We start from the raw sequence: 22,092 nt of genomic DNA on the forward strand, positions 1-22,092 counted from the left end.
TCAGTTGGACCCCTAGAAAGTTTTAAATTACATATTTATTGTGTTTCTGTTGGACAGCATTGATTAATTCCAGTGAGTGTGTTTCAGTGATGATATTTGTAATGTCAGTCAGTCGTTTGTATACAAATGTTTGTTCTCCTTATAACAAAAAGAAATTTGGCATCTTGATTTTTTAAGGTCTCTCAACTAACAGTTTCCTAGAGCTTCATTTTTCATGCTTTTATGAGATTCATAATATATTTGTATATTATTGTTTCATGAATAAGAAAATATTTACCACAATAGGCTTTTGGAGAGCTGGTTTTTGTTACAGAAGAACTACTTAGACTTTTCGGTGCAAAGAAAGCATCTAGACATAGGCTCTTAGTTATTTTCATACTATTTTCACATGTTATTATTGACACTTAGAAGAATATGTAACTTTTAGTTCTTCTTGCCTTCATTGTGTTGTTTTGATTTTTCTTTTTTTCTTTTAATTGTTTAATGTTCATTTCTTTTTGAGAGAGAGAGAGAGAGAGAGAGAGAGAGAGAGACAGAACACAAGTTGGGGAGGGGCAGAGAGAGGGGGACACAGAATCCGAAGCAAGCTCCAAGCTTTGAGCTGTCAGCATAGAGCCCAAGGCGGGGCTCGAACCCACGAACCACGAGATCGTGACCTGAGCCGAAGTCGGTTGCTTAACCGACTGAGCTACCCAGGTGCCACAGTTTTGATTTTTCTATAGAGACAACTCTATCCAAGTAGCTTTTTTGCTCATATGTTTCTTCCCCAGACCAGTTGTATTCCATAGTCAGAGCTGCTGTGATTCTTTATGTTCTGAATAAGAAATTGGACATGGAAATCTGTGTTCTCTGTTTCTTTCATGGCCGCTTTATTGCTCTTGCCTCTTAAACCGGGGTCCCTGGTTTTGGTTCTAAAGTGTTTGTTTTTGTGGTTAGTTTCCGTAGAGACGCAAAACGAGGTTAATAAAGAAGGACACAGAGGTTCCTGGATGGGAGATTAGCTTGTTCACAGTTGCGGCCAGAGCACCGTTCTTCCAGAAGCAGCCAACCGAAGGGCACTGTCTCCTCTGGTTCTCTCTGCAGGCACCACAGACAGCACCTCCAACAACACTGCCACCGTGATCTCCACCGCGCCGCCAGCTTCCTCCGCAGTCACGTCCCCCTCGCTGAGCCCCTCCCCGTCCGCCTCGGCCTCCGCCTCCGAGGCATCCGGCGCCAGCGAGACCAGCACAACGCAGACCACCTCCACTCTGTCCTCTCCTCTCGGCACCAGCCAGGTGATGGTGACGGCGTCAGGGTTGCAAACGGCGGCGGCCGCTGCCCTCCAAGGGGCCGCGCAGCTGCCGGCCAACGCCAGTCTCGCCGCCATGGCCGCCGCCGCGGGACTGAGCCCAGGCCTGATGGCGCCCTCGCAGTTCGCAGCTGGGTAAGGAGCGTTCGCACCTCGGTCGCCCCTGAGAGACCGCTAGAAGGCAGTGCTCCCCGGAGTCGCTCGTAGGGGAGACCGTCTCCATCTGAGATGCATAAAGCAAAAGAAACCCTCTTTAGAGCCATCGGCTCTTTGGAATGGGAGGCTCTGGGGGGGTGCGAGGGCCTTCCTGCGGCCGGACTCCGCTTTCTTAACGCTCGGGGAGGGCGGCCATCCTCCCGTCATTTCCAGGTGAGGACACGGAAACCAGGCCACCAGAGCTGATCTGCCCGAGCGGTGGGGCCCGGACGGAAGCCCACAATTCCTGGCTCACTCTTCTGCATTCTCCACCTGAGCTCTCTCAGCTGTCTGCTTTCTGATTTTCAAACACGGGCAAGATGCAGAGTAATAAGATCCCCAGTTGTTTATATTATCGAACAGGAAGGATTCGTTTTTCAATATGTGCCTTTCTCTGGCATCTTTTCGTTTTGTTTTGGGGGGAAAAAAAGAATGAGGTAATTCATTTTTTGTTTTTAATTTTTTTTAATGTGTATTTATTTTTGAGAGAGAGAGACAGACAGGACGCGAGCAGGGGAGGGGCAGAGAGAGAGGGAGACACAGAATCCAAAGCAGGCTCCAGGCCCTGAGCTGTCAGCACAGAGCCGGACATGAGGCTCAAACTCACAAACCATGAGATCATGACCTGAGCCGAAGTCGGGCGCTTAACCTACTGAGCCACCCAGGCGCCCCAAGAATGAGGTAATTCGAAGAAAAGTCAGCATGACTCTGCAGGTTTTAGGTTTTGTGTGGATCATATCCTCGTTTCGCTTTGTACAAGTAAGCGTCAAAGAAGGCAGTAACCAAAGCTTATTCTCACAAGGAGAATAACAGATATTTCCATGTGCTTCCCCAGCTGCATTTTCCTTTTTCTTATTCCTTTGGGTGTATTGTCAAAATGACAGATGTGCCTACATTGTAACAAAGTGACTGCTCTTTTGGACTTTCAGAGGTGCCTTACTCAGTCTCAATCCAGGGACCCTGGGCGGTGCTCTCAGCCCGGCTCTCATGAGCAACAGTACACTGGCAACTATTCAAGGTCAGTAGAATTTTGCCCCTTACTTAGACCTTTGGGTTTGTTTGTTTGTTTGTTTGTTTGTTTGTTTTTTAGTGAGGGACGTTTGCTTTGCTAGAGGTAAAGGTGATGGGGAAAGGTGGTTGAATTGACCATGCTAACTTGAGGACCAAGAAAATGTCCTTGTGAAAAAAAGGACTTCTACAAGTCCTTCTACTTTCTACAAGAAGTATAGGTGTTAATTTGTAAGAACAGCAAATATGCTTAGTTTGGAATATTACCAAAAAAAACAAATAAAATAACAGGAATTGTTATGCTGATATTTATCTTCTTATGTGAATAGACTTCAAGGCAGAATTTCCCCCTGATAAATTCATCTAAGTAGTCATCCAAGACCCATCCCCAGGTAAACACCACCAAGATAAATTCCCCAGTCCCCAGCCCCACCCCCACCCCCACGTATGAGAGCCACATAGGAGAAGGTCCTATAAGGATTATCCTTGGAGCACATTATATAGACTTCAAGAGTACTTTTAATTGTTAGGTTCTGCCCTTTGTATATCCCCATCAGTTCAGAATGTATATTCTCTTGGATTGTCTCTTTTCCAAGCCCATTGGGTCTCTTTTGGCCTTCGCATGCTATCCAGTCTAAAATGGGTCTAAATCCATTCATTCCGTATGTGAAGGGTTTGCCTTATTTAGCTTCTGAGCTTTATATGCTAAGATGCTATGTTACGTGACTCAGGAAAACAATTTGAGACATCACTATATAAATCAGAGAGAGAGAGAGAGAGAGAGAGAGAGAGTGTGTGTGTGTGTGTGTGTGTGTGTGTGTGTGTGTGTCTTAAAATTTGAATGGTTCATACTTATATGAGAGCTCTTGGGGCCAAAAATAAGCTCTTAGCCAACCTCAGTTAAGATTAGTGTTTCATGGATGATATCTCTGCAGTATACTATAGAGAATGTGACTTACAGACAAACCTAAGACATGACTTAGATTAGATTACACTTCTGGGTTTCCTGGACCCAGTTTCAACGTGCCCCGCAACACCAAGCAAGCCTTGCAGGCCAGCAGGGTATCTGAGACTTTAACTTAACTCTGACACTGTCTACCTAGAGATAGCATCAGATTCCACAGGGTAAGGGCTCAGTCCAACAAAACCGTTCCTCCCTCCCCTTCAGACACCAGTGGTAAGCCCAGGCTATGATTACCTATGCTTCTGACCAGCTACAGATTGGCGGTTCCAACAACCTTTTCCTTAGATTGATTCTGTTACTTGGCTAGAGCGGCTCACAGAACTCAGGGAAACACATTTACCAGTTCATTAAAGGATATGATAAAGTATGCAAATCAACAGCCAGATAAAGAGATACATAGGATGAGGTCCCAAACAGAGGAGTTTCTGTCCTCAGTGGAGCTTGAGGTCTGGCTCAGTGGCGCATAGAAGTATCCTGGTTCTCCAGGAGTGGAGGCTCTCCAGACAAGACCCCAAAGCTGTCCCCCTGGGTTTTTACGGAAGCTTCATGACACAGTCATGATTGACTAAGAAGTCATTGGCCGTTGGTGATTCAAACTCCATGTCCCCCTCCCATCATGTGAGGTTGGGGGTGGGACTAAAAGTTCCAACCCTCAGATCACACGGTTGGTCCTAGGGGCAACCCGTCCCCGCCCTTGGGTGGCATCCAAAAGTCACCTTCACTGATATCAAGACCCGTTTCATGGTTTTGGCTCTGAAGTGTTTTCAGGAACTGTGGATGTAGACCAGATATATCTGAGAAATACCAATTTGGTCATTTAGATGGCTGAATACATATTTCTTCTAAATATATTATATATTTCTAAATACTCTTTGTATATATATTAGAATGATTTCTTCTAATATATCATTAGAATGATTACCTTACATTATATTGACTTTCTCCTTGATGAAATCATATGTAAAATTGATGGTTAGAGCCGTAAACCTTTTGGTATACAAGGATTTCTTTTCGGCATAAGATTTGTGATAAATCACTTTTGCTCTTACATGAGGAAACCTCTGGGCTTTAGTGATGCTACAAAGGCAAATGCCTTCCCGAGGGCACAGCTGAGTATAAAACAAGTACTGTCTGGGGATATCTAGAACTCTTCTATGCCCCTGAACCTAGAATCTCAGAAAACTTAAAGCTGCACCAAATCTCACCGATCTGTGCTCTTTGTATGATCATGTCCAAGTCAGTCCCTCTAGCTTTCGTTATATATGAAATCGGCCAAAAGTTTTTAATCTAGATTTATTGGAATTTTACTTTTTCTTATTTTTTTTATTTTAGAGAGAGTGTGAGCAGGGGAGAGGGACAGAGAGAGACAGAGAGAGAAAATCTTAAGCAGGCTCTGTGCCCAGCTCGGAGCCCGACGTTGGGGCTCTATCACATGACCCTGGGATCATGACCTGAGCTGAAATCAAGAGTTGGGTGCTCAACCCACTGAGCCACTCAGGTGCGCCCCCCCCACACACAATTTAAAAAATATTTATTAAGTAATGTCTACACCCAAAGTGGGGCTCTAGCTCAACCCCAAGATCAAAAGTCATATGCTCTTCCGACTATGCCAACTGGGTGCTCCAGATATCAACCAAATAATGCCATTAGAAACCCCCTCAAACCTACATGTGAAAATGTAGTTATATGGGTGGGAGGATATTGGAAGGGTTGCCAGATAACAGAAAAAGATACTAAATGAGAGTGCCAGTTATTTAAAAGTAAAGTTCATTAATGCCTTCTGTGGAAGAGTAACTCGGGTGCTATAATGGAACAGCATTAAAAGAGCAATTCTCATGCATGGAAGCAAGTCCCAACCTTAGGTAACCCCCTGAGGCCACCGCGTCCGTACATCTCTACTGCCCTCCTCATTCTCCTTTGTGTAAGTCCTAGGAATCAAATGTGATGCCTCAGCAAGTGAAAAATTAACTTCGCCTTACATCGTATTTGGTAATATGTAATTATTTTAGAACTAAGGTCATCTTGAAAGGTGGTTCTTATCTTGTCCATCGTACCAAAATGCTCAAATTTATCAATAATGCCAGTGAGTTTGATAAAAACTAATTATATTTTAATGCCCCCATCACCGTAGCTAGGCTGTCTTTTGAATGGAAGAGGGTTACAATCGGCAATCTTCATGAAAAACAAAGCAACCAGATTTAAAAATACTGGTAGGAAGAGGGAATAGAGTTGAGGTTCTGAGATGGCAGCGTAGCTCTGATTCATTAGACAGTTCTTAACTCTCCCCTCTCCCCTGTCCTGCTTGTGCTCGTTAAATTAGTTAGAATTTCAGCCTATTTAGGTGCTTTCAAAATCATAAGGAAACTTCGTTTGCTGACAGGATGGCAGTATGTGAAGAACACAAGTCAATTAAGGGCTGCACCATTTCCACCTGGGCTGTACGAAGCCTCAGCACCCTTGATGTGTTACTTGGCTTCTCTAGAATGGTTTTAACATTCTCTTTTCTGCCTGTTTGGGGGGGGTTTTGTCTGTAGCTCTCGCTTCTGGTGGCTCTCTTCCAATAACGTCACTGGATGCGACTGGGAACCTGGTATTTGCCAATGCGGGAGGAGCCCCCAACATCGTGACTGCCCCCCTGTTCCTGAACCCTCAGAACCTCTCTCTGCTCACCAGCAACCCAGTGAGCTTGGTCTCCGCCGCCGCAGCCTCCGCAGGGAACTCTGGGCCTGTAGCCAGCCTCCACGCCACCTCCGCGTCCGCCGAGTCCATCCAGAACTCTCTCTTCACGGTGGCCTCCGCCAGCGGGGCCGCCTCCACCACCACCACCGCCTCCAAGGCACAGTGAGCGGGGCCGCGCGGGGCCTGCCACCAGCCTTTGCCACCTGCCGCGCGAGTGGCCTGCCAGCCAGGCTGAGACTGAACAATGCGATTGGCTTCCTCTTGCCATGTTTCAACAGCAAGCAAGGGAGAGAAGGGAGAAAAGGAGAAAAACGCCTACCAGAGGAAAAAAAAAAAAAAAAAAAAAAGGATGGAGACAGGACAACATTTGCCTAATTTTGTAATAAAACACTGTCTTTTCAGGATTGCTTCATGGATTGGAGAACTTTCTAACCAAAAATTAAAAAAAAAAAAAAAAAAAAGCAGAAACAAAAAATCAAAAACATAAGTGAAAGGACTACTTATCATTTCCAGCAGTCATGATGACAAGTTAAGGTGGGTTACCAATTCCGATATAGGAAGGGGATTTCTTGTTTGTCTAAATTTCTTTTTTTCTTAAAAAAAAATCATTTTTATGGGTCTGTTGTACAGGCCAGTAAGTCATAACAAGGTGTTTATAATCGTATCAATTGTGTTGGGGGTTCCTTTCTTAACTGGTACAATTTAGGCAGGCCTGTATTACTGTATCTCTATTATTATTGTTGTTGTTGTTATTGTTTTTTATATATATATATAGCGTGGACATGTTTATCTCTTGCTCCTGGATCCTACTTCAGTGAGCTCCCACACTGTGGGGAGGGAGGGCCTGGGGGTAAGGGGAGACTTACGTTCTTAACTGCGGGGAATGTTCTTGCTGGTTTCCTTATCCTTGATGACTCTTACAGAGGTGCTAGAAAATTATTTTCTTTTGCCACTTATGCAAGAGGCTTGGTGCAGAAGCTAATGGCAGTGTGTGCAAACACTCCCGCTCCACACACGCCCCCTCCCCCATCAGGTGGTGCCTTCGGAGCACTTTTGTGTAGGAAGCAATTCCTGCTGAACTGTAGCTCTCACTCACCCCGGATCATTGAATGACCCTGAGGCCCAGATCCTGCGGGGCAACGGGGCGGCGTCTGCTGTCCGTGGAGACGGCCGCGTGTGTCGCAGGGCAGGATCTGGTTCCGAAGAGCAAAGACTACTGCAGACACCTGACTCGGTGGTTCTCCTGATTCCCTGTCTCCTGAGAAATGCTCCTACTGTTGGTGTGTTTGTTTGTTTGTTTCCATTTTGTGAAAGTTTTTCATTCAGACTTCCTTTCATTTACTTAGCAGAGAGCGAATTGACTTCTTGAAATCGGGAAGCTCCTCCCCTCTGTTGTGTTCTGAAGGAACTCCCCTAGACTGTTGCCATCGAGTCTGTATCCCCCAAAGAGGTGTGATGGGAAGAGTCTGAGGCTCCCACCTTTTCCGGTGGCCGCAGACTTCCTTTTCACTGGACGACGTGTAACTTCCTCTAACCTTAAGACTCTCCTTGCTTCCCTGACTGGAGAATGCACTTACTAGCTGGGCACGGGGTCTCAGAACCTTTGAAGGACTTTGAGCAGGAACTTTGCACACACCTCAAGTGTCTCCTTGGTTTATTAGTGATGCTCCAGCTCGGTAGGTCGGAACGGCAATACACGTCTCGCTATACGCTGTAGAAAGTGATTAGCTTCCGGAATTGTTTTCAGGGTGTTTCTAGACGATGTAAATGAGCCCGTCGAAAGGAAGAGTTTATGGAAGTAGATGAAGAGGAATGAGGGTAACTTGGAAATTCAATTCCCCTTTGCGTCAGCGTACTATTATGATGTTTTGTCTGTACCAAAACATTTCCCGGACGACTGGATCACTGCGATGCGGCTCGTCTGAGCCCCCCCTCTTATTGGAGATCAGGTTCCCGTCTGGTATCTGTGGCTGCCTGCTTTTATCTCCAGTGGCCCAAGACTGCACTTTCCCCCCTTTGGAGCTAGGGTCTGAGAGAGAGTGGACAGGTCGTTTTCGTTCTGATTGCTCTGCTTATGTCCCCGAGAGAGCTTGGAGTCTGTGTGTTTGTCTCTTCACGGTGTTGGGAAAGGCAGTGATACAGATACAGCGTGTATTTTTGTGTGTGATCGTCCAAGTGGGAGACAGGCACCTTAATATTAAATGGCCAGAAACGGATTTAGTCCCTTTGTTAATTTTTCTTTTGTTGCTTCTGTCTTCCTGTTTTATTTCACGGAGTATTTAATTATCAACCTAAATTTCCTCTTCTCACCGTTCACCTTCCCTAAAATCCCTCCAAAATCAGTGAACTGCAAGCAGGGAAACTAACAAATAATGTCCATCCACCTTTTTTTATGTGTGGTGTGTTTTTTTTATGTTGTCGTTTTTTTGTTTGTTTGTTTTCTTTTTTTTAACTAAGCTTGAACCAAAGTCGATTTTTAGCAAGCTGCTGTACTAATGGACTAGTTTATAACGTGCATTTCAGACACATTGAGGAGATAGATGCTACTGACAATTTCTTGTTTCATTTGTCTTTATTTTATATAAAAGTTGCTGCTTGTTTTAATCTTTTATGTTGGTTAATTGTAATATCCTCTGGGCAGACATTAACTTGATTTTAACTAGTGTATTTAGTTCGGTGTGTAAATAGAATGGCAGTGTCGGTTACTAATTTTTCTCTTCTCCATCTTCTCTGATGTTGTTCAGTTTAATCTTGTATCCCAACTTGACATCTCTAACTTTAGTCTGTGCAAATGGTTTTAGGGCTATCACTAATAGTAGCTGCCCATTATAAAGGAGTCCCTCCCCTGGGAGTGGTAAGTTAGGAGGAAGGATTCAGGGAGGGAAATGCTGATACCCACCGTCCCAGATTAGAGGTTATAGCATTAATTTCCCAAAACTGCTGCCAAAGGAAGTGTGTGGAGTCCTAAGAGACTCAAACCCAGTGGATTAAAAGGAAGGGCAAAGAAAGGCTGTGCTTGCGTGTGTGTTTTCCTGTGTGGTTCAAAAGATGCTCCCGCTCCTAAACAAGGTTCACCAACGGACTTTAATGTTTTAAAGATACTAAGCTTTAAATGTCAGGACGATGGGCTTCTATTCTCTGCCCTGTCTGTGTTCTCTAGTCAGCCTGGGATAAGGGGATTCTGCCTCTTCGCGTGTGTGTGGATCACTTCATGAGGATAAACCTTAAACCGTGCTTAAAAGAAAGAAATCCTTAGACAAAGGTAACATTTAAAAATGTTCTCGTTCTTTTCTTATTTAAAGACAAGTTGTAAAATGAAAGGTACATTTGTACGTGTACACAGGAAACACTAAAACAGTTTGTTGATAGGTATTTAGCTTAAAATCACTCCCCACCACCATCCCTGGACATTTTGCTGATCATATGGCTTCATGACTCAACCTTTAGTCCTTTTTTACTTTACATTATAGTTATCATCTCAAGAAATGCTTTTTGAATTGAGTGAATCTCCTAAGCTAAGGTACTCAGACTTGACTTTGAACCACCTTATATGGGAAAGTCTGGAAGTTAAGGGGGCCATTTGACCAAAAGGAGGTGTTTGGTAGTTTCTGCATTTCTAAGCGTTTGGGCCACATGGGTCATCAGAACTCATTGTACATTCTTCTTCTCCCCCCCATGTTTATGCAGATTTTATTTCCTCCCTGAATTTGGTGAATGCATACTAAACCAAAGACTAATTCTGAATGCATTTATAGTGATACTATGTTTCTGTATTTGCCCATGGTAATGGGCCCTCCCCAGGGAGTGGTGAATGTAATTGAATCCTGCTTATCACAAGCAGCGCAATTTGGTCATGAACTTTATTTATACCCTGTGTGAATCTGAAGGACAGAGCAGAAAGACCTAGAAAAGGGCTTCTTATTGGAACAATATTATTGTTCCTGATTTAAGAAATAAGTTGAGTGCTACATATTAGTTTAAATGTTTCCGAATTACATAAGCAGCTTTTTAGAAGTAACAAAATGTTCATCTCTATTACCTGACACAATACACGCTTCCTTTTACTTATCTGATAAGAAAGACCAATAGCATCCCGATTTACTCAACTTCTTACTCCAGCAACGGAACCAAAGGAATCCAACTTTCATTTCGTGTAGGACCATGCCTATTTGTACTTCATGGTAGCATTATTAGAAGTTAACGATCCTTTTTTTTTTTTTTTTAAGGGAAAATAAGGTTAATTAAAAGACTTTTTGTGAGACGATGCTGTTTTGTTCTACATAATTCATTCATTGTTGGGGGAAAAAAAAAAGCACAATTATACCTCTTTTTTATGTTACTTTGCCCTGTTATCCCTCATGTATTTGGGAAGATGGGGGGATCTTGTCTGTATTATCCAGAAGCACAGATATTTTCTTGACACAAGATTTAAGGTCAGCCCAATCTTTAACATTAAATTTTCTCTTTAAATTGCTGGGAAAGCTGGATACATTTGCATATATAGGAAATCATATTTGTAGATATTTGAAGCTCCAAACCCTGATAGTAAACGTTGCAGTCAGTGTATATAATAAACGTACGGAAGAAACTCTTTGTAGTTCATAGTCTACAGTTGTTCCCAATCCATGTCATCCTCCCCAAACTTTCTTCACCGAGAAAAAAGTAAACCCGTTGAGATAGGAAGAAAAGGGAGAAGTGCCAGCCGGGAGACGTCCGCGTGCACTGAGCCCCAGGGCTGGTGGGTAGCGCTGATGGGGAGCCGGTGGGGAGCTGGTGGGGAGTGGCGCCTGCCCAGACCTCCTGCTGGCAGTATCCGCCGGGGGTCAGACCCCCTAGGGGCACCCCAGAGGTCAGTCTAGGGTTTGATAACCTTCAGTCGAAGAAGAGCCTCAACAGTTCATGATGAGATTTTGGCCAAATTCTTTTCCATCGATTCAGCATCTAAAATTGATGAATTTAAAGTTCATTCTTCAAACATGTTTATTGCAGCTGAAAATATTAAAAGACCATCCATGCTACCAAGAAAATGGCTCTCAAGACCTGAAATTTAAAGTTATTCAAATGGGCAACAGTTGGATTCATTTGATCATAACCATTGATGAGTTCATTTTGTATATGCGCATAAAAAGCATTTAATGTATGACACTGTTCATCTAATCATAGCCCTGGCCATTTTGAAGTCATTTTCAGTCTTAAACCATCTTGAAGATGACACTTGAAGATGGTAAATCTTTCTTAGCATTTACCTTCATTTTTGAGAAGGAAAAAGAATCTTTGCCATTCTTTTAAGAGAAATAACTAAGATCCTCTATTAGGCAGGTTGGCATAGTATAAATGTGAGCTTGAACAGGAGTAGGATAAATAAACCGCTTTTACCATTAAAAGCTGATACCAGCCCTGTTCTGCCTCACTCTTTCGTTAATCCAAAGAGATTAAATGGGACACCCCGGAGATTTCCAGTAAGATCATTTGAGAGGATTTCATCAGGAAGGCAGGGAATGTGTTGTTTCTCAAGATTTGTCCAGTTTACACCCAGATTTCCATATGGTTTGTGAGCTGTTGCTTTCTTCTAATTGTCCTCATTCGTGAAGCACTTAGGTCCTTGTTTTGGCTCTGCTTCTCTCCGCCTTTTCTAATAGCAGTAATTGAGTGAATCCTACTTTGATTCTGTGATCTGGAGCTCCTTTCAGCCCCTCCTCCTCTTCCTTTTCTTTTTGAATGGTGATACCTTAATCTGTGAGGGTAACGCTGGTGGGTAACAGCTAGCTTCTGGCACCTTCATGAAATACCTCAGCATAGCTTAGCATTGTTACAGACCTGGTTTTAATCTAAAAACCAAAAAAAGAAAAAAGAAAAAAACCTTTATAAATAGTGGAAATAATTCTAGCTGTAGCATTTAGTTGAACTGATGTTTATTACGGTTGATAAACATGATTGATGCTGTATGTATTTGGGATCCTGTTTATAGGTTACAATTTATAGGGTTAGGGAGGGTTGGGGTGGGGAGAGGAGAAATTGATTATGTTAGAAGGAAAATGTTGCTCATGTGTGTTTGTTTTTCCTCGTATCTGTCTTGCCAAAGGAAACTTGATTATCTCTGCAGTGGGTTTGGGATTCGTCGGCCTCTCCGTGGTTTGACCTGCACTGCAGCGTGTGGGTTACACATGGGCGGTGCTTTAGCTTCAGGGTCCCCTAAGGCATGTGTGCCCCTTCCTATGGCCACCCTTGCCCCCAGACCCTGCCAGTCCCTCCTAAGGATTCATTACCTCTCTGTGTGGCAAGAGCTTGGGCGAAGGACGCGTGTGTGGACATCCGTGTGGGTGTGTGGTTGAGAAACGGAGGCCGAAGCAGGCATGCGCCATTTAATTCGGAAAGAAAAGACAAGTGCTGCATCCTCAACTAGGAAAACTGAAGTGGAACAGGTTCTTTTTTGTCACCCTCTGTCATGGTGGCAACATTGCAAAGCCCTCCTTCCTTTTCTCATGCCAAGGCTAATTCCGTCTAGACCAAAAACGCAAACAGAAGTAAAACCGACCCGAGCAGTTGAAAGCCAGCCTGCTTGCCTCACGAGTGTGATAAGGCGTGACCTCTGGGGACTGGTAGGTTGGTGAGACTGAGGAGAGTGGTGTTCCTGGTGGGAACGTGGATGAGAAATGCTGGCTTGGGCAATGTCAAAGCACCCTTTCTGCCCATACTCTGGGACAGACTGCCGTGGCTCTCCACGTTCAGGTATGGACTCTGCCTCCAGAAAGGTGATTTTTAAATGAACCATCCGTCTCACCGAACCCGAGTGGGATTTGGTTTAGGTACCAAAGACACTGCTATGTCATTGTTTAGTCTTACGTTTTCAAAACAGGCAGAGAGAATAGGAGTGAAAGGCTGAAATTTGGAAAGGCTGTACCTATGTCTCTTTCCTTTTCCTCTCCCCTCTTTTCTCTCCTCCCTTACCCCTTCCTTTTGAAGGAAGTCTTGGTTGTCCTGGCTTCGGAAAAGAGATGAATTTTGTTTCGCTCTGCTGGCTCTGTAAAGATGGATAGAGTTGCTCAGTGTAGCAGTGATGTTCTCAGAATTGCTGGCAAATTGGGGGGCGGGGGGGGCGGCGCAAAATATGGGGGTAGAGGTGTTTTTTTTTTCTTTATTTCCCTTTATCTAACACTTATAAATAGAACCAGTACAGCCTGTTTGAGTTCAGATGATCCCTAGATGTGCTGTCTCTGTTCTGTCACTTAAAAAGGATAAGCATTTTCAAGAGCAGGATTACATGGAAAACCAAAACTCCTTTATTCTCCCAGGGAGCTGTATTATTCCAGAATGGTTTTATACATGGGTTCTAGGGAGTTGAGAAGTTCATTGTCTTGGTGTATTATTGATGGGACACAGAAAGGGAGAGAGGGAAAAGACATTTATTACTCTCTTAATATTCCGTCAAAAATTGATCAGGTTGCAGAACTTCATGAAAGCTTTATTAATAATCTGATTGTTCTGACATTATATAAAAGTGGTATTAATATTGTGTGACCTTTCAAAGCGCTAGATAGGTTTGTAAGTAGGTGATAGGGATATTGAAGATAAGAGCACTTGAAACAGAAGTTACGGGAAACAAGGTGTGCGTGATGGAACACCACTTTGAGCACGGGTCGCGGAGGGCAGGCGCGGTGTCTGGTTCTTTCTGTGTCGCTGCATCTGCCCCCTCTCGGCACGGGGCTCCAGCCCCCCCCCCCTCCCCCGGCTCCACCTTCTAGTTCAGACCCAGGACACTGTCAAAAAGGTCAGACCCCGAAAGTTAATTTACTGTAAAAAACATTGAGGTCTGCTGCAAAGTTCCCCCGCGTTTTCTTTGTTTACTTGTTCATCCTTGTTTTAAGTCAGCCCCAACCTTACAAAAGCAGCTTTTAAGGCTTCTTTCATAACCTGGCAGCAGCATTGAGTTCTCTAACATTATATCCCAAAGTCTGCAGGCAGACAGCCGGATACAGTGCCGTGTGAAAAATAAGACCTCCAAACGCTTCTTTAAAATTAGAATCTCCTTCGAATGAAACCGTGAAAAAGGACAGAGCCCCGTGGAGGGAAGGCCGTGCCCCCCCCCCCCGGCCCCTGGCCCCCTCCCAACGTCCGTGAGTCCATGAGTCCGTGAGTCTGACAACGCAGCAGGAAAGGAGATGTACTTTCAGAGGCTGAAACGGAGGGGGTTCTGTCAGGAAAGGCTGTAGCTGTAGGCGTGGGGGGATGCCACGTCTGTGGCGCTCGCCCTGCCCAGGTCTGCAGAAGGCACGGAACTTTTCTAAGAATCCAGTGGACCGATGCCAGCCCGGGTGTGTTTAAAACTGCAAATGTTGGGGGCGGGCGGGGGGAGCGGAAGACTTTGCAGGCGTGTCACAGCGTTGGCTCTCTGCGGCATCGGTGGTGTGGCCCCCCGGAGACGGAGACGGAGGGAGAGGCAGACGGGCTTCTCCCGGCTTCTCCCGGCTTCTCCCGTCCGCCTGAGCGCGTTACTCAGTCCCGGGAGGGAGGCCTCCCGCGTTAAGCCGCGTCAGACCGCAGGTCGAGTTCCTCCCTCTATGGTAATAGCAAAGGCTGGGTGAGTAAGGGTGGGACTTCCGCCCACCCCAAGTCCAGGACTGTCGTATACCTCATTTCTAACTCGTGATTGAGTCACTTGCTGTAGCTTTCTCAACCCTCCAGAGTTGCCAAGTCCGCCCCCCCTCCTCTAAGTAACGTTGAACTCTGGCCTATAGCACCACAGGACCTGCAGCCTAGGGTGGGACCTCCTAAAGCCTCTGAATGTCGCTGCTGAAAAGCTACTGCAAACCGAGGGCAAATTGCAATCTTCTGTTTCTTTTCGTTGCAAGGGGGTCTTCGCAGGTCTCTCAACATCCGCTCTCCCTGCCACCCTGTCTCCGGGGGCTGGCCAGCTCTCCCCGCCCCCGCCTGCTGGGGTGGGAGCGTCCTGTCCCCCTCTGCGGCCTCAGGGTTCTGCTCATTTTCAGGACTTTGGGTGGAAGGGAAAAAGACACCAAAGGCTCCTTTAAGCTGACTGCTGCATACACATTTCACTTTTTTTCCTTTGTCATGACCAAAAAAATAATAATAATAAATCCAAATATTTAAGTTTTTATTATTATTAATATTATTATTATTTGACAATCTTGTATCCGACGGGCTCTTTAGAAGCTGCATCCCCAGCCCTTTCACCTTTTCTTTGAATGTAGTTCCCAGCCTTCAATTCCCACCCCCAGTGTTGAAAGAAAGCTTTGCCAGGTCTTAATACTGCTGCTATAAGCCAGGGGAGGGTGGTTTCTTTGTTTTGTTTTGTTTTGTTTTTTAAATTTCCAGCCAAAACCAAAGATTCCTTAATGATTGTATAAACTCAAAACAAACAAAAAAACCAAAGAAAAGAGAAGTCTTCAGCATCAATCCAGTCTGTGGCGTCCTGGCATTTAGAGGAGTGAGGCTAGGGGTGGGGGTGGGGGGCTGTGACCCACGGGAAGGGCAGGGGGTCTGTTTTCCATGTGCTCGGGTTTGCAGAGGTGCGTCCTCGGTAGTTTTGCTCTGGCCAACCTGTGAATGTGCCGTGGAACAAATTGGCATTTCAGATTTTCCAAAACAATAAAAAAGCCGCCATCGCCGTGATGAGCCACCCCCCCAGCAACCACGGTCACCACAGGGGCTTTTAGCACGGGGGAGCTGGGAGGCCAAGGCCTGCTGCCGGGCCGCCGGACCCACAGAGTGGGGGGACGTTGAAGACACTGGTGCAGGACTGGCTGCTCTGCTGGGTGCTTGGACCTCTGGGGTCATGACAGTGAGTACACGCCAAGGTGCCCTTCTAAGCCTTTTCTTCTCTCCTTTACTGGAACTGCTTGGAAGTGGCTCTGCCCTGTTTGTGAGAAAACGTGCAGAATGATTATCGAGCTTTTCGTTTCTCCTTACCGTAGTTGGTTTCCTTTCTGCAGCACCACTGTGCAACTATGCATTGTATTTCACAACCTTTGTGCTAGGTAGATGCCTGTGACTTTTTATCTCGGGGGTGGGGGTGGGGGGGCTTGCAAATGAAGGAACTTTTTACATGGATCTTTTTAATCTCAGTTGATTGGGGGCGGGGCGGGTATTTGGTTCTAGGGTCATACAAGCTCTATCCCAAAGCAAAATCCAAATGTTAATAATATTAGCCTGATGCAGATACCAAAGATGATTTCTTTCCTGCAGAACCTTAGACTTGTGTATTAAGTACGATTACCCAGCACTTGCATTAGTGTAACCTCAGTAATTCCAAAGCTTAGATGTATATTTTGGTATATTTCTGGGATATTAAAAAAAAAAAAAAATGTCGTTTAACTTCTTGTTTGTTTCAGTGTAATGCTCTTAAAGTCATAGCATGGAAATAACTGAACTGTCCTATTCTTAGTAGTTTGAAATAATAGTATTTTTGTATGTTTTGGGTGTGTCTATGTATGTATTAACATAACAGTTTTCACTGCCTAGGTGTTCATAATAAAAAAGAAAATGAAAAAGTTCTGAGTGTACATAATATTCAGTAATAAACTTCCACCGGGTTCAATTTGGATTGCATATTTGCTGATTACCGTTCCCGACAGGGATTTTGTTTTGTTTTAAAGAGACCGTGATCGTGTTTTCCTAAAGATGTTTTGGGTTTTTTTTTCTCTCTCTGTCTTTAAATATCTTAACTCCCCCCACCACCACCACCTTTCTCTTTTCTTCCTTTGACTTTTTTTTTTCTTTCTTTCTTCCTTTTTTTTTTTTTTTTTTTTTTTTAATATTGATTCAGGGGTGTTTTTCCACTGTTGTCGAGGGAGGGTCATAAGGGGTATTGGCCCCTTGGCCTCCCAAAACTTTTGTTTTATGTACTTAAGTTTAAAATGTGAGTTTGAGTTCTCTTTTGTGGAAACTTACGATGTGGTGTAAATGATTCTTTCCAAAATTGTCCAGCAGCTTTAATGAGGCAGTGACAATTCCTAAGTAGTTGATTGGGAGTCCTTTTACATTTCTCCTTAGGTAACTTTGCAATCTGGGTGGCTCTTGTATAGCCTCACTGCCCCAGAGTGCCTGGTTAGCCATTTCCCCTCGGATAGGAATGTTTTGTAAGAATCTGCTGATAACCCGGATTTCGGGGGACCTTGTTATCTGGGTCCCTGGGAAACACACGTTTTCTGGATTTTGAAAACCCAAAACGCAAGCAACGTCACATTTTGGGGAATTAGCTGATGTGCCTCCCGAGGCCTGAGGAGGTGGTGGGGAATATGAGCGGTGCTGTCTCTTGAAAAGTGCCCTTTATATGATTCCCCCTCCTGGGGCCTCCCACCGGGGCTGTAGGCTTGGGAGAGATTGCGTAGGTGACAGTGTTTCAGAATGAAATGGTAGATTTTGTGTAGATGCATTTGTCTGCTGTAATTTTTATATATATATTAAACTTACTGTAACTGTACAGTTCGTTTCTGTTGTAAAACATCATTAAACCATTTTCCAAGTGTTTTCACATTGTTGGAGTTTCCTTGCACTCGTCGTGTTGGTATTCTGGACGCTTCCCGCACACAGACCGTCGCATGAGCCTTCCAGTTGGTCTTTTCCAGCAGGGGCTCTCAGGGGTCCCAGGCACTGGAGGCACCTTGGTTCCTAGCCCACCCCCACCCTGGGTCCTACCGCCCGCTTCCTCCTGTGTCCCCTGGAGTGCTGTGGCCGCCACACCTCTCTCCCTCCCCAGACCCTCAGGGTTCAGGGTAGTCTCCTCGCACCCCAGGGCTTTGTGTGACCGAAGCCACAGGCCCTTGACTGGTCCTGCAAGGTCACCCTTCAGGGCTCCCATTTCTCTTGTGTCTTTGATGGCAGGCCAGGTATTGAATTTGACCTTTCCACCCTTCGCTCTTTATACTCTTTGGTGCCCCTCCAACGTTTCCTGCCACATCCTGAACACCCACTCCCTGAGGGTTCTCTGAAAGAAGCTAGCCCCGGACTTGGCATCTGGTTCTCCTGTCAGAGGGCACACAACTCAACTCCACTCCCTCTAGCTTATACGAGTTCACGTTTAGCGTCTGGAATGCAGTTTGTTGAATGAAAATTTGAGGCTTTTTCTTTTCGTTTAATGTTTATTTTTTGAGAGAGAAAGCAGGAGCCGGGGAGGGGCAGAGAGGGATGGGGACGAAGGATCTGAAGCGGGCCCCAGGCTGACAGCAGAGAGCCCAACGCGGGGCTCGAACTTACAAAGCGGAGCCAAGGTCAGATGCTCGACCGACCGAGCCACCCAGGTGCCCCTGAAAATCTGAATCCTAAAGCGTATTTCCCACAGAAAGCAAACATCGCTTGTTGAAGAGCTTTGGGAGGCTAACTTCCCTGTCTCGCGACCGTGTGCGACCCGGGTCTACGGGATGTGCTCCCTGAAGTAGGAGACCGCTGTTGTCTCAAGACGTGCTTGCACCCTCTGAAGGGCCCGGAATGGGAAGGCCGATCTCGGTTCCTCTTGTCCCCTGATGTAACCCGGCTAGGCTGCTATCCCACCCCTCGGGTTTGTAGCTTGCATGTAAGTTTGGGAAGTTTATCCCTTAAAGCAATTTGCCAGGTCCTTAACAAATCTTCTGTTTGGTAGAGACTGACCTGCTCGCTCGCCAGCATGAGAAAGACCTCAGAAGGCAAAAGCCATCCCTACAGAATGGGGATAAAGTACTGATTATCATCACCCTGTAGGCCTTGTTAAAAAGGGAGTTACGTGCTAACCCACTTCTGCTTGGCATCGGCCAAGCTGAATTCCCCGCGAGAGGGTGTCGATGACATCTGCTCTGTTGCTGCCTTTCCTTTCTCCAAAAACGAGCGCTCGAAGATGCAGGACCTCCGTAGTTAGAACTCAGTCGTAGGGTCACAGAAATGTCCGGTGCCAGGCTGCCAAAATGCATCATGAGTTCTTGTGGACAGGGACAAGGTCTACAGCTACAGCTGAACAGCCGACCGAATGGCCAGGCTTTGAGTCCCCTTGGGACCGACCTCCTCTTAGCTTGAATTGATCACCTGCCCTTTTTGTCCCTGCCCAACCCGGCTTCGGTGACCGTTCTGTTCTTAGGGCATACTCCAGGAAGAAGAAAACTTGATCAGAAATACCCACATCCTACCTAGCTTCAGTGACAACAAAGTGATGCAGGTTTTTAAAAATACCGAAAGCTTCCATTTTAATTTACATGCACACGCAACGTGTCCGTGGTTCCTCAATGCAAGTGAGCGGCCTTCCTTTGTTCTAAAACCCATCTTCCTATTTTAACACTTACGAAACAGGGCTGCATCTTACCATGGATGTTTATGTTAAGAGTTGGGTTTTTTTTTTTTTTTACGTAAAATAAGTTGGCGGCACATCTGAGCCGATCAGTAGCTTCTTGGGATGGAAGGAATCCAGCTGTGCTTTGGAGGGGGGAGCCCCAGGCCCTAGGAAGGGCAGAAACTGGGCGGCACCTGGGAACGCCTCCCCTTGATCCTGGGGCTCCTCCCCCCAGCACTTGTCGCTCTCACCCAGCTGGCTCTTCTGTGCGTGCGGGCGTCTTGCCTGTGGTCCAGTAAGTGCCCTTGCCCACCCAGGTCAGCTGTGGCACCCACACCTCGCTGCTGGCTTTCCTCCCTGCCTCTTGAGCCAAATTGTTCACGGAACTGGGCCAAACTCTTGTTTTCAAGCCAGCCATACATACGGGTCACACGGCCTGCGTGTAACTCCGCGGACCCTGAAACTAGGTCTGACGTGTGAGGCTCACTTTGACTAACAGATGAATCCAACTTCGGGTGCCCGGTGAGTAGAAGACAAAGGGAGTGGCAACCCAAAAGGGGCCATCTGTTGTCTTAGACTCAAGGCCGCTAACGCCACACAGCACCCATTTCCCGTCCCGTTGCCTCGTGACCAGGTTACATAATTAGGGCTGGCTGTCATCAGCCGTCCTACGTTCTGTCCCTCCTCCGAGGCCTTCCGCCCGTGAAACTTGCCCGCTTCTCCGGTAGCTTAGCGGGCTCTGTCCGCACCCCTTCGCTGGCAGCCACCCCTCCCCGCCTGGCCCCTGTGTGTCGCGACACAGCCGTGGGATGCTGCTCTTCTCTGTGATCCGCCTGGAATCCAGCGGCAAAATTTCAAACCCCTAAGCCTGTGGTGGTACTTCTCTGTCCTCCCGGGTGGCTTGTAAAGTGCTGGGCACGGAAAATAGGTAGGTGCAGGGTAAATATTTGTTGAATGGAATTGAATTCCCCCTACGAGGCCGGATTACAAATTGGATGCCTTCTCTTCGGGAGTTGTTACGCGTTTCACCCGGGGCCCGAGATGCACAGCACTCCTGCCGGAATCCTAGGTGCTCGGGGGGGCTTTTAACAGCCACGATCTTGGGTTCTGATCTCAGACACGACCCGATATTAACTGCTAGCCTGATGAGTTGGGGCCTCGCGTACAGCCACTACTTTTAGAGGGAACCTGACGGAAGAAGACCTCTGTCGCCCTCCGGCCCTCCCCGAACCCCACAAGACGGAGGTTTGGGGCAGTGGCATGAGCGGCTGTTTGCAAGTCCCAGACCTCTGCTGACTGGCTGCTCGCTGGCCTCCCTCTGCCACCAGCTGGGCACGGAGCCGGAAGCCCTGCACTCCTGCCCCCCCCCCCCCCGCCCCCACAGGCCTGGCCCAGCCTGACGCTGCCCACTGGTACTGCACTCAAGGCCTCCAGGCGCGGCCACCGACCCAGATGGAGGCACTCCGGGCCCCCGGGCACGCCCGTGGCCACCTGTGCCCCCCAGGGAGCCACGCTCCTCTCCGGAAGTCAGTTTTGTCCCCTGACAAGGGCACCAGACGGACTGCCCGACGACTAAATTACCGTCATCGGCCGGACTGCCAAAATAAAGCCCGAATACACACATTTTCACCAAAGCGTTTATTATGCGAAAGAGTAAGGCTTCAGCAAACGAGTATAAATTAAAACTCAGCAGAGAGGGTTGTCCACTCACAGTCGCGTGCCCCGTAATCACACGGCGATGTTCCCCAGAGTCGCCACGGCCCTCGGGGCAGGGAGGCGGTGTCTCTGCGGGTCTGCGTGGGGCTGAGCCTCCCGCCGAGACCTTCCCGGTGACGTCCGTCTCTCACCTGGGGCACGACGTGAGCGAGGGCCTGGACAGAGTGTGGTCCGGCCCCTTCCCTCGCCCCCACGCTTGCTTGCGTCACACCTGTAAGGGCACCTGCTATGTCCCCTCGGGCCGCTCTGGTCACAACTCGCTTCCCCTCGGAGAGTGTGAGCTCCGCGGGGGCAGGCACAGGCTCGTTGGGTCCCTGAGTGCCTGGGCCACAGACGCTGACCTCTCCGGAGGGAATGTACGCTTGACCGAGGAGGGCCCCCTCCTGTGTGCCCCGCACCCCACCCCGTGGAGCCCCACGGAGGCTCCATGACCCCCTGCCCCTCCCCACCTCATCCACTGCAGACGTGCCCCGGCTCCCCTCCCATTGTCCCCTCTGCACAGACCTTTCACAGGGACGCACGACAGCCCCTTTGCCCCAGTTACAAGTCACCTTGACATGAAGGCACGGGTTGACAACAGACGCCGGATTTACAGCAGGAGCAAAGCCACTCAAATATGGACAGGACAATAGAGCCTATTAGGATATGTGCTAACATTTGAGTTTCCCTGGGGACTTGACAAAACATGGACCGAACATGGCTGTGAGGAGGGTGCACCCGTCTCCCAGGTGAGAGCCCAGAGCCTCCAGGACGGGGGCCTGTCCACAGTCCCCAACAAGCCAGAAGACCCGAGAACCTTCGGGGTTCACCACGGGCTCCTCGAGGACGAGGACGAGGCCGTAGCCCTGGGGGAACGCACTCCCCTGCAGAGTCCAGGGCCGACGTTCCGTGCATGATGGTTTGGAAATGGACGTGACCAAATGTTACAACGCGAAGCGTCCTATTCTTAAAAAGGAATACTTGGGTGGTGAAGAAATACGAGTGAAC

At 47.1% G+C, this 22,092-nt stretch overlaps 1 protein-coding gene across 4 annotated transcripts in view; it reads left to right on the plus strand.

The window, feature by feature from the left end:
- POU2F1 (POU class 2 homeobox 1) overlaps window positions 1-12,806 on the plus strand; it is a 185,903-nt gene extending 173,097 nt beyond the window's left edge. For all 4 annotated transcript variants that reach the window (XM_058701609.1, XM_058701610.1, XM_058701612.1 and 1 more), the window contains 3 exons: window positions 1,084-1,426; window positions 2,416-2,504; window positions 5,993-12,806. In XM_058701609.1, coding sequence (XP_058557592.1) covers window positions 1,084-1,426; window positions 2,416-2,504; window positions 5,993-6,303 — 743 coding nt within the window. In that variant the 3' untranslated portion in view covers window positions 6,304-12,806. The remainder of the gene's footprint in view (window positions 1-1,083; window positions 1,427-2,415; window positions 2,505-5,992) is intronic.
- Window positions 12,807-22,092: the final 9,286 nt, after the last annotated feature.

Source organism: Neofelis nebulosa, chromosome 15 (genome assembly GCF_028018385.1).
Source record: "Neofelis nebulosa isolate mNeoNeb1 chromosome 15, mNeoNeb1.pri, whole genome shotgun sequence".
Taxonomy (NCBI): domain Eukaryota; kingdom Metazoa; phylum Chordata; class Mammalia; order Carnivora; family Felidae; genus Neofelis; species Neofelis nebulosa.